At 34.8% G+C, this 12,117-nt stretch overlaps 1 protein-coding gene across 2 annotated transcripts in view; it reads right to left on the bottom strand.

Annotated features, from left to right (window-relative positions):
• The window catches only part of CENPE (centromere protein E), a 73,811-nt gene that overhangs the window by 45,120 nt on the left and 16,574 nt on the right, over positions 1–12,117 (bottom strand). The window contains exons 14-19 of one of the 2 annotated variants that reach the window (XM_060147366.1): positions 8,021–8,165; positions 7,267–7,355; positions 6,266–6,433; positions 2,411–2,485; positions 2,067–2,186; positions 66–188 (exon numbers count right to left, since the gene is read on the bottom strand). In XM_060147366.1, coding sequence (XP_060003349.1) covers positions 66–188; positions 2,067–2,186; positions 2,411–2,485; positions 6,266–6,433; positions 7,267–7,355; positions 8,021–8,165 — 720 coding nt within the window. The remainder of the gene's footprint in view (positions 1–65; positions 189–2,066; positions 2,187–2,410; positions 2,486–6,265; positions 6,434–7,266; positions 7,356–8,020; positions 8,166–12,117) is intronic. The other variant, XM_060147367.1, reaches the window with a different exon arrangement.

Below are 12,117 nucleotides of genomic sequence, written 5' to 3' on the forward strand. Positions count from 1 at the left end.
TGCAGATTCACAGAAATGTACTGATCATTGCAACTGTTTTTACAAATATTACAAAAATAACTTACCATTTTTTCTTTCACCTTTAGATTTTCACTTCTGAGAAAGGCTGATTCTCTCTTGGCATCAAGAGCTACAGTTTCAGCATCAAGCAGAGTCTGTTTCATTTGTTTTAAGTCTTCAGTGTTTTCCTATACACATGACAAAAAGGATTTTGTGAAATCTAACTTTGTTAGAGTTGGAAAAGACTTAACACGTACATGTATGTTATTCCTAACAAATCAAAAATGGTTAAAATATGCGAATTGCCAAATGTATTTTTGGAATAGATTAAAAAATTAACATTTCAAATAGTAAAAATATTTTAGGGAATTCCCTGCATTCTAGTGGTTAGGACTCGGTGCTTTCAGCGCTGGGGCCTGTGTTCGATCCCTGGTCGGGGAACTAAGATCCTGCAAGTGGCACAGAGTGACCAAAAAAAAAATATTTAAAAAATTCTGGCTATATTTTTCAAAAGGATAAAAGCATTGTATAGAAGTGCTATAATTCTGTTATTGTTTCAAAAGGTTAACACAATTGTTGCTCAGTTAGCCTCTTAAAGTTTGATATGTATTTTTATTTTAAGTTACTCTCTGCAAAACATGACAGATGACTAGCTAATAGTTAAAATTAAGGATGTTAAATCACAAATTGAAAAGAAAAAGATAAATAATCCAACAGAAAAATAGAGAAAAGATATGAACAGGCAACTCACAGAGGAGAAAATGCAAATGACTGATAAATACATGAAAAAAAATCCACAGTCGGGCTTCCCTGGTGGCGCAGTGGTTGAGAGTCCTCCTGCCGATGCAGGGGACGCGGGTTTGTGCCCTGGTCCGGGAGGATCCCACATGCCGCGGAGTGGCTGGGCCCGTGAGCCATGGCTGCTGGGCCTGCGCGTCCGGAGCCTGTGCTCCGCAACGGGAGAGGCCACGACAGAGAAAGGCCCGCGTAACGCAAAAAAAAAAAAAAAAAAAATAAAATAAAAAAAAAAAACACAGTCTCATTTTTAGAAAGAAGTGGCATTTCAACATGACTTGCACTTACATGAATTCAACCATAGGTACTTGGCAAAATATTAATGCAAACATGCATGCATGAATGAATAAATAAACTGGATGAATAAAGAGAAAAAAATAAACAACAATTTAAAAAAAATGGGCAATTCTATTTGCCATTCTATCAACAGATACTCCAGGATGATATGAAAGTGCCTTTCTTCCCAGGGCCTCAGAACAATGAGAACACTTTTAAAAAGAATCACTTGTCACTAATAGAAGGTAGCAAAAGAGTACTAATAGAAGGTAAGAAAAAGTACTCTGAAAAACTCAAATGAAAACAAAAGAAGAACAATAAAAACTAATATTCTAAACTTTCCAGCTAGTAACTGTTGCCTTTTTAAAAAAGTTAAAAACTAGAATCCAACTGATAGTTTCTTGAAGTAATCAGGTGGATTGAAAGCAAATAGGAAAAAAAAGTTAATTTCACCATGAGATTCAATACTATTTAATGCCATGATCTTATACCAACTAAAATCACCTACAGCTATAGCTCTGAAAAATATCAAACTGTTAAAATAGTTACATAATTATAATGAGAATGCATTAATATCTATTAATGAAATTTATGAAATCATGCTCAATTACATGTCTTACAGTTCTAGTTACTAATCAATGTTAAGTGCTTACCTGAAGATATTGACTATATACTTCTGCACTTGTATAAAACAATTGCAAAACATTAAAATTTTTTGAATTACTGATTTTTAATGGAAGCTCATCTCTTACTTACTTATAGTCAATCAAAGGATAATATCCTTAACTCTCTATGATTCTTTATCCATAAAATGGCAATGATACTAATAGTGCCTCTCTCATAGGGTTACTGACAGGATTAAATAAAATACTATATTTAGAACAATTAAAACAATGCCTGGCACACAGTAGGCTCAATATAAACATTTGCGATGATGATGACAGTATACTACAAATGCCAAAATGATGACACAACAAAATAAACCTGATTTTTACCGATGAGTATGGCAAGTCCATTTCCATACTTTCTGACTTCTGAGAGTCTATGTATTTCTGTAGCTTCTTAATCTGGTCTTCCTTTTCTCTAAGCAGCTCTACTTTTGAACTTAGTACATCCTAAAACAATTAAAGGAGAATGAAATAATTTAATTGGGTTTTAATTCTAAGGAATTAAAAAGAAATTATATTTAATAGTTTAAATTGGTAGATAGTAAAATTCAAAACGTTGATATTTAAAGAATATAATTCCTTCTATTTTCTGAAATCATGCTCAATTACATATGATATATGTTTTATAGTTTTTGTTCCTTATCAATAGAAATACCAACATAAATGCTCACCTCAAGATCTTGATTATACACTTCTGCATGCTTAACTAAATTCTTTAAGTTGGAAATTTCATGAATTAGTTGCATCTGTAAGAGCATGTGAACAGGCAACAGAGCAAACCAATAGTTAATAAAGCAAAAAAAAAAAAAAAAAAAAGATAGCATTCATTCACCGCTTTAGAATCACCCAACACAATAAGAAAGACTGGGAGATCAGTCTAGTTCAACTACCAGAGATCAACCGTTCAAGCTACTGCAATGAAGCACCTCATTATTTAAAAATAAATAAATAACTAAAACCCAAACTCAACCAACCAAACAAAAAAAATCCCCAAACCCCACAAAACAAGCAAATAAGAAAAAAGCCTAAGCATGACCCCCAAAACAGTTACGTCATGTTAATAAAGCTACAATAAGGTCAAAAGCAAATTAGTACCCACCACTGTATAAGATAGAGTGGTAATCAAACCTTTATAAAAAACATACTTTAAATAGATTTTTGTTTTGGGTAAGCTAAGTGCAGAAATGTATTTATTCTATAAGATTTTTTTCTCTTCCCATAAATTATCCACCTAGCTTTATACTGGCATACTTTTTAATGAGTTGTGACTTGGAATTTAGGTTTGGATTATGACAGTTTCATGTGGTACCTTTATAATATTATTATAAGAAAATAATAATATTTTCTTCACCAAAGCTAAAGAGATATGTATGGCATTATCAACTATTACCTTGCTGGTTTATTCTACAGGAAATACTGGAAAGATGATGTTATTGCTTTATATTGTTCAACTGTCTAAAAGTATAAAGAATACTTAAAGATACAAGTACTTCTATTAAAGTTTCCTTTTTATCAAAATATCTGTAGCATTAAATATTTGAGTACCAGAAACTTCTGTGTTCAAAAGAAGTAAACTACAGTTTAACAAAGATAAACATAATTACCCTGAGAATTATTTAATCATTATCAGATGAGTCCTTAAAGAGTAAAAGCAAATTCTAGTCAAATGTAAGGGACTTACAAAAATAGCACCTTGTTTAAATAATATTTTCTGGATGTCTAATTCAGTCCTGACTAGTTTTAGATTTTAGACTAGTGCTGGTTTGACATTCGTATTTTAGGTCGGCATGAGTCAACAGAAATATAATGTGAGCCAAATTTATAATTAAAATTTTTCTAAGAGCCACCTTTAAAAAAAGTAAAAAGAAGCAGGCAGAATTAATTTTAATATAATTTATCTAACCTAATATATGCAAAATATTATTTCTTCATCAGTATTAAAAAATTAATGTAATATTGTATATTCTTTTTTTCATACTTAAGTCACTTGAGACTGGCCCCATTCCAAGTGCTCAATTGCCATATGTGATGAGTGGTTACCATTGTTCAGCAAAGTTTTAGACATCTGTATTGATTATAATTTAAATTGGCTCTATCTTTTACCTTTTCTTCTGTTTCTAACTTTTGTGCAAGAAAACCACATTTGTCAGAAATGAAGAACTAAATAATCAACCTTAATTTTTGAAAACATCTAGAAAGGAAAGTTCCCCCACTTCTCATTTGCAATCACTCTTAATTTTAAGTACTGGTTCACACAAACAGAAAAAGATTAAGTCACTTTTGAAAAGAGCTGAGTACACTCTCCCAATAATGTTTAAGATGCAGAGCGTAGAGAAAGTACACGATATGATAGGGTTAATCCACTGTTACAAAGAAAATATTGCATATTTCAACTGTAATTTTCAGCAGGTGAAATGAAATAATTAACTTCTTAAACATCTCCAAGTTGTGAAAATTATAAAATTAAATCAAGTTAAAATAGGTAGAGAGATGAAATTTCTCTTGTTCCCTGATCGTGACAATACTTGACCTTGTTTATTCCTTTCTCTAAAATTACCATTTAAACATCTTATATTACTGTATCTCCACTTGAAAATTATCCACAGCTTTAGTGATTTTTGACAAAACCCTTAGGAAACTAGGGCAATGGCCACATATTCTAAGGCCGTAATTTGACCTTTACTCCGTTTTGGTTAAACTTTTCCCCAAAATGTAGGTTTCAGAACATATTTTGTTGCATACACCTACATTTGTATTTGTAGTTTAACATGAAATGCATATTGTAAAACTGTCTTTGAACAGAGTAAGTTTATATTACTTAAACTTTTAGGTTACCTCACAGAACCTAGAATTTCAATGTGTGTCTAAGTAAAAGTAAAGAGAATAGGATTATTTTCCCCCTTAACTGTAAAAAGAAAAAAAAAATCGAGATGTGAGATTCAAGGCATATATTCTGTGTTATTTTGTAATCTTTTCGTGTGTGAGTCAATTCAGTGAGCTTTGATTTTAATAATTAATTGAATGTATAAGTGATGTAAGAAAAATTAGAGAAATTACTGCTACACATATGCCCAAAGGTAATTTTATACCGTATTTTTTTATAAGATATATACAAAAAAATTAGGTGAGATTTTGGAGTTAGAAGGGGACTTGACAAGCTCCCGATCTAACTTCAAGGAGGAAGATACACAAAAACGTAAGCCCTGAGAGATGTGATGACTTGCTCAAAGCCTTGCCAATAATTCGTGACAGGCTCAAATCTGTGGTGAGCTAATAAACAGCAGAACTAGGGCTTCATTCCAGGTAGTTTGCTCCAGAGACCGTGCTCTTAACCACAACACTAGAGCACCCCCTCTCAATAAAACTGTTTATGAAGTCTACTGTTCTTTTCATGAAGTTTTACATTATGTGAATTCACAAATTTTAAAACAAATTAAATGAAAGTCTGTAGAGAAGTTATAGACTTTTGCCTCTCAGGATATAATACCTATGAAATGTAGGAGTAAATGTAATTTGTAGGTAGAACAGAAATAATAGTTTTGGCACAGAATTTTTTTTTCTTTTTAAAAAAGAAAAGTAGGTGAGAAACTTTGATACTGAGGAAAAGGAACTGTGTCCCTTTGGGCTCTCCATACAGAAATAAGTAGCTGCAAATTAACTCATGTTTTACCTACATCAAAACACCAGCTCTTATTTTTGAGGGGATTCGTGGATCACGTCACAAGTCTGATAACAGCTATGGATTCTTACTCCACAAAACTGAATATGCACTCCAAAATTCTATAGAATAATTTCATAGGGTCTATGAACTCTAGGTTAAAGACTCTCCACACTAAGAAATTGCTTGAATTCTTCTGGACAGTTACCAAGTCCCCAAAGTCTGATGGTTTATGGATTACATTCTCTTAACATGCAGCCTAATACTACACACTTGAAAAATTTAAGTGATCCATTTCATTTCTAAAAATTCCATTAAAATTATTTAGTATTAATTATACTAATTTTCACAGTAACTTTCTCATATGGAAAAAGAAATGTGCAAAATTAGCTTCCCTAGCTATTCTAATGTTCTAGCTATTTAGGAAAATATTTTCTAAAGAAAACAAAATCCATTAATAGGTAGTATCCATATATAAAACATTCAGCAACATATTAAAATTCATGTCGGTCTCAGTAGGAAATGGCTACGTTCTAGGCAGGACTTCTGATATGTTAATAAATTAAATATTTTAATATACAAATTATAAGGAAATAACTTCTTCAAGACAAATCCATCAATAGGCACATTCACCAAACCTTCCTAAAGATGTTCTTAATTCTTCTTCTTGTGCATAAGCACAAGTGAAACAAATATGATTCAACTCTTTTAAAATAGAAATAAATTATTGCTCAAATTCTCTAAATTGTGTATACATATGGAAAATGGTTGGATCCCCAATATCTCAACCTTAGAAATACCTTTAAGAGAATGATACTTCATTTAAATGTGTGGTTTTAGTTTAGTTTCATATTTCCACATCCTTTACCTCTTGATCTTTCTCTGCTTTTCTTTCTAGAGCCTCAAATTCATCCAAATCATTCTTTTCTTTTAATTTCAATTCCATTTCTTCATTTTCTCTTCTTAGTTGTTCATAGTCTAATACCAGATTATCATAGTTTGCACGAAGTGAACTCAATTCACTTTCTAAGTTTTCCTATTGCAAACAAAACCAAATTTTCAAGTCAGAGAGAATTCCAATCATATATTGTTTGTTTCCTTAACAAAATTTGGATTAACCAAATAATTAATTTAACCTTGAATCGTTTGGTGGTTTAGGCCATTTTCTTCTTCAATAACTTTTTTTTTTTTTTTTTTTTTTGCGGTATGCGGGCCTCTCACTGCTGTGGCCTCTCTCGTTGAGGAGCACAGGCTCCGGACGCGCAGTCTCAGCGGCCATGGCTCACGGGCCCAGCCACTCCGCGGCATGTGGGATCCTCCCGGACCAGGGCACGAACCCGTGACCCCTGCATCGGCAGGCGGACTCTCAACCACTGCGCCACCAGGGAAGCCCCTTCAATAACTTTTTAATGGTCTAGCTTGATCCAGAGTAAGATAAAGGATCTGCATTTTGGTAAATTAGCTAACTTAGAATAGAAGACGACTATTTTGAAAGGGTTAAAATTAAAAAAAAAAAAAATCATAAACAAATGCTCTGTCTGTGTCTGACTAGAAAAGCTGAGTCAGAAGTAGGAGGTAGCGCTCATAATGGGATACAGATCCTTAAGCTCCTTAGTAATAAAGCTGGTAATTTAACTCTCCACCTGTCTGACTACTATCTTATTTCTCAGGTAGCTCTGAATCTAGGAAATGAAACTGAGGGATTATTTATTGACCTTTAAAACTCTAGTGGCCTTAATTAGAAGCAAAACTGTTACTGAAATTAAGTCAGAGCTAGAAATGTGTTACAACAACAACAATAAACCCCGACAACAAATTAATTTAAAAAAGAGTAAAAGGATAATACTCTGTAAAACACATTTAAGTTACCTGACTTAGTAGCTTTGTTGCTGGATTCCACTCTATCTCAGTTAATGTATCAAGAGTGTTACTGAAAATATCAGACTCTGAACAGACAGCTATAATTAGAGGGAAAAGAAATTTATCCATAAACTTGTTATTAAGTTTCTTAAAACTCAAAGATAAAAAAAAAATCTGATCAGAGGTAATAAACTCAAATTAGCTAATATGTGCTCACAGTATGATCATAGCCAAGAATACATTAACAACAAATGTGATCATTTAAATTATTATGTCAATTAAGATCACTGGTTAGAATGAGTGATAACATACAGGGGTCCTTAATACAATATAGGTAAAAAGGACAAATTCTAAATTTGAGATTTGATTATTTTAAGTAGATTTAAAAATGCCCCTAAAAAATATCTATAACTATGTTGGAGACATAATTTTGAAACGGATTCCTGTGTAAACGCCATCCTTTCAAGGTTAGCAGAGTTTAAGGCTGATGTTTGTTATATGGATACTAATTTAACTGGATAATGATTAGAATAAAAACATGTGTTTCAACTATAATGCATTATTCTTAAGAAATCTAGAAATAGAGAACGTCACAAACGTTCACTTTCTTAAAATTACTTATTTTTATCATTATCTCCATTGTAATTACACCTAAAATACATACATTTTATTTAAATGTGTTTATCACATTAATTGAGTTATAAATAAAGTCTCTCTTTATAGGGATGTTTTTATAATTAAAAGTAATTGAAAAAGTACTCACATTCATCAATTTCTCCTAAAGTTACAGCAGCCTTATGTGTTTTTGTTGTTACATTCACTGGCATATTGAATTCATTTACATAGTTTGAGTCCTTCATTTTGTTAATTTTGCCAAGGCACCAAGTAACTCTTCGTTTTTTTTTAGCCTGAAGAGAAAGAAATCAAAATTACCTCACACAGATCTGGGCTCAACATCTTAAAACAAGGGAACTAGTTTCCATTTTAAAAAACCATTGGGACTTCCCTGGTGGTCCAGTGGTAAAGAATCCACCTTCCAATGCAGGAGACGCAGGTTCGATCGCTGGTCGGGAAACTAAGATCCCACATGCCGCAGGGCAACTAAGCCTGCGCCACAACTACTGAGCTCCTGCGCCTCAACTAGAGAGCTCCCACGCTGCAAACTACAGAGCCCACGTGTTCTGGAGCCCACACGCCACAACTAGAGAGAGAAAACCTGTGGCCACTAGACAGAAGCACTGCAACAAAGAGCCCACGCGCGGCAACAAAAGATCCTGCATGCCTCCGTGAAGATCCTGTGTCGCAACTAAGACCCGATGCAGCCAAAATAAATAAATAAAAACAAACAAACAAAAAAACCCAAAACAAACAAACAAAAAACCCCATCGACTTGGCAGAATGTTTACTAAATCTACTTTAATATCTTACCAGTTTAAGGATAACCTGAGATAAGAAAACATATTCAAACTTTTCAAATCAGTATTTAACCCCATAATAAATTTGATGAAACTACTATTTAAATTACATATTTTATTAGAAGGTTTACTTATAAGCTTTTCTGGAATGTAACTGAAAGGAATCGGTTGACTCTCAATTCTTCAAGTAACCTGGGGGTATACGGAAGGGACAGCTGTTGCTGCCCCCTTAGAGCTACCGAAAGCACTTTTGGGTGCCCAGTTCTGTTCCCCTCAGTTATCTGTTCATCTGTCATCTTCCCTAGCTCCTTCCTCTTAGCTGTATGAATGCTCAAGCCTATTTATCTGCTTTTGAGTTTTAAAAAAAACAATCCCTTGCCTCCTCACTTCTCTCTAGCTACCATTTTCTTTTAGTTTCTACACTGTCTTCTTCCTCATCATCTATCTACTTCTTCCTCATCCCTTCAGGGGCATTTCTGTCTCCTGATTCTTATCCCACCCAGCTAGCTATCTTCATCTCTCATTCTGCTTTGCTGGTTTCTCTTCCCCTGCCCACTTCCTAAGTGTTTGTGTCTTTCCATAGTTCACAGCTAGCATTCTTCTCTTGTGTCTCTACTAGTACAAGCATTATCTCATCTTATTTGATCCTCTCAACAATCCTCTATTACTACATTCATTTTATAGTTGAGCTGGGTGTCCAGAAAGTTTGGAGAAGCTGAGTAGAGTCATACAGCCAACTGGAAGCTGAGCCCATGCCTGTTAACTTCAGAGTCTATCCACCAACCATTCTACTGCATTGCCTGTCAACATTATCTGCTGTCCCCAGAATATTCTGCATGCTTTCATGCCTCTACCACATACTACCCTTTTGCTTGAAATAGCCAGCCCTTTCCACAGCCTGCTCTGCAAAATCCTAGTTGTACATACATGTTTGACTCCAAAGACCTTCACCTCAACTCCACGTGCTCCCAAAGCCACTCCTGGACCTTGTCATTATCTCAAACTCATAAACCCAGACATGCTCTTAGTACAGTGGCTATCCTCCACTTTCTTTATCCAGTTAATCCCATTATAGTTACTTAGCTTACAAGGTACCTTACTTTATTCCTGTTTTTCTCTTCCTATCATCTTAGATTCCATAGATCATCACTTCAACCATGTTTTTGGGTCAACAGCCTCAAATTATTTGACCCAATATCTGTTCCCCAAACCTATTCCAACACAGTGTACACACAGATGAATTACACTGTCTTTTAAGACTTTATCAGCCTCCTGAACACTGCCAGGGCATACAGTCAGAAGACTGGCTGCCACCATCACCTGGGTCCTTAATGCTTCCCGGTAAGACTCTTTTCCTCCTTGTTGGCTTTCTTTTCTATTCCCTATAAAGGCTATATACTATTTCAAACTCTTAGCATTGTCTATGAACTTGTGTCTCCACCATCTCCTGCTATCAGAGCAGAAAAATTAAACTTCCTACTTCAGAAAGACAATAAAAGCCTAAACTTACAAAAGCATTACCTGAACTGATGCCTATCCTTTCCTCTGTCCTTGTTATCATGAATAGATGTTTCTCCTTCTAAGGCCAGACCCTTCTACTGTATTCAAGATCCCATCCCTTTGGGTCATCTCAACCCACTGCAAGGTGGCTTTCACTACCAGCACATAACTCAAAATTGCTTTTGCAAATGAGCTTCTTATTTCTAAATCCAAAGCATTTTTGTCTATGTGTATCTTACTTAACTTCTCAGCAGAATGTGACAATGCTGACCACTACCACTCTGAAATACTCTGTTCCCTTGGTTACCACATTCAGCTGGTTTCCTTCTAAATTCTGAGCTAAACATGGGTTCCTTCCGGGATTCTTCTTTACTGCCTTTACCTAAAAAGTTGTTGTTTCATGGGGTTTTGTGTCTGACCCTCTGTTTTTTCCATTTTCAACATGCTTCCAGAGCAAGCTCACCCATTCCCAGGACTCTAAGTTGGATCTGCAGTAGTTAATGCCAAATTGATACCTCCATGTCAGACCTTTCACATTTTTGACTGCCTGACATCTTAAAATGGAGATGTCCTGAATCAAACACTGAGCAGCTCCACTGCTCTTCATTCAGTGTTCCTCAACTCAGTGAATATGCTACCAGCTACCCAGAAAGCCTAGTAATGCCAGCAAGTCATTTTGGATACCTCCTTCTCCCTTTCTCTGCAGCTGTGTCTACATAATCACAAAATCCTGTTGAGGCTACCTCCCAAATAGCTCTCCAGTTTATCCGATTTCTTCCACCTCCAGAGCCACAATCATTGCAGAGGCCCAATCTATCTGATGCACATAATAGCCTCACCTTCCCAAAATGCAATTCCGATTATGTTCCATACAAGGCTTTTCCTTGTCCTTAGCATAATGCAACATTCAAGTCCTTCACTGAGGTTTTAAAATGCCCCCGCCACCAGAAAGTCCAAGAAATATACTGTTTTCCCACAATTTTAAGCTTCTGTACATTTAAGTGTCTTCCTGAAACACGATTCCTTACGCCTTCCACTGGGCTATTTCCTACTCATCACTCAGTCAACAAATTGATCTAGAGCATCTTCTAAATACTTAGAATGGTGACCTGAACATAATGTCTATTAACAATTATCTTAATAGTATATATTTATGGAGGATTTGCTGAGCAGAAAGTATAGTGTTAAGCATGTACTGTATGTTACTTCACTTAATTCTCACAACAATCCTATGAGGTGGGGATCAAGCTATATATCACAGATAAGGAAACTGCAGCAAAGTGTATTTGAGAAATTGCCCAAGGTCAAGTGTTAGGAACTGACAGAACAGGGATTCAAACCCAGGTAGTTCAAATCCAGAGGCTGTGCTCTTAAGAAAATATCTGTTGGATAAATAAATCCCTACTCTAGTAAAAATAAAAACCACAAAAACTGGAAGCCAGAATTTTGATCAGTATGTTGATCTATATTCTAGATCAATTTCCTGATACTAATATTTCTGTTTCTTTAAACAGAAAATATTCCCACATACTCTAGACATCTGTGGTTTCCAATCCCTAATTAATTTTATTTGAAGTTCTTAAGAAGCATATTGCAAATAGATTCCTTGAATATACTCTAGACTCTAAACCATGAAAGACTCCAAATAGCCAAAGCAATCTTGAGAAAGAAGAACAAAGCTGGAGGCAGCATGCTTCCTGATTTCAAACTGTATTACAAAGCTATAGCAATCAAAACAATATGTATGATAGTGCCATAAAAACAGACACATAGACAAATGGAACAGAACAGAGAGCTCAGAAATAAATCCTACACATATATGATCAATTAATTTACAACAAAGGAACCAGGAAGATACAATAGGGAAAGGACAGTCTGTTCAGTAAATGATGTTGGAAAAACTGGACAGCCATATGCAAAAGAACGAAACTGGGCCACTATCTTA

The sequence above is a fragment of the Lagenorhynchus albirostris genome, chromosome 4 (assembly GCF_949774975.1).
Source record: "Lagenorhynchus albirostris chromosome 4, mLagAlb1.1, whole genome shotgun sequence".
NCBI classification, from domain to species: domain Eukaryota; kingdom Metazoa; phylum Chordata; class Mammalia; order Artiodactyla; family Delphinidae; genus Lagenorhynchus; species Lagenorhynchus albirostris.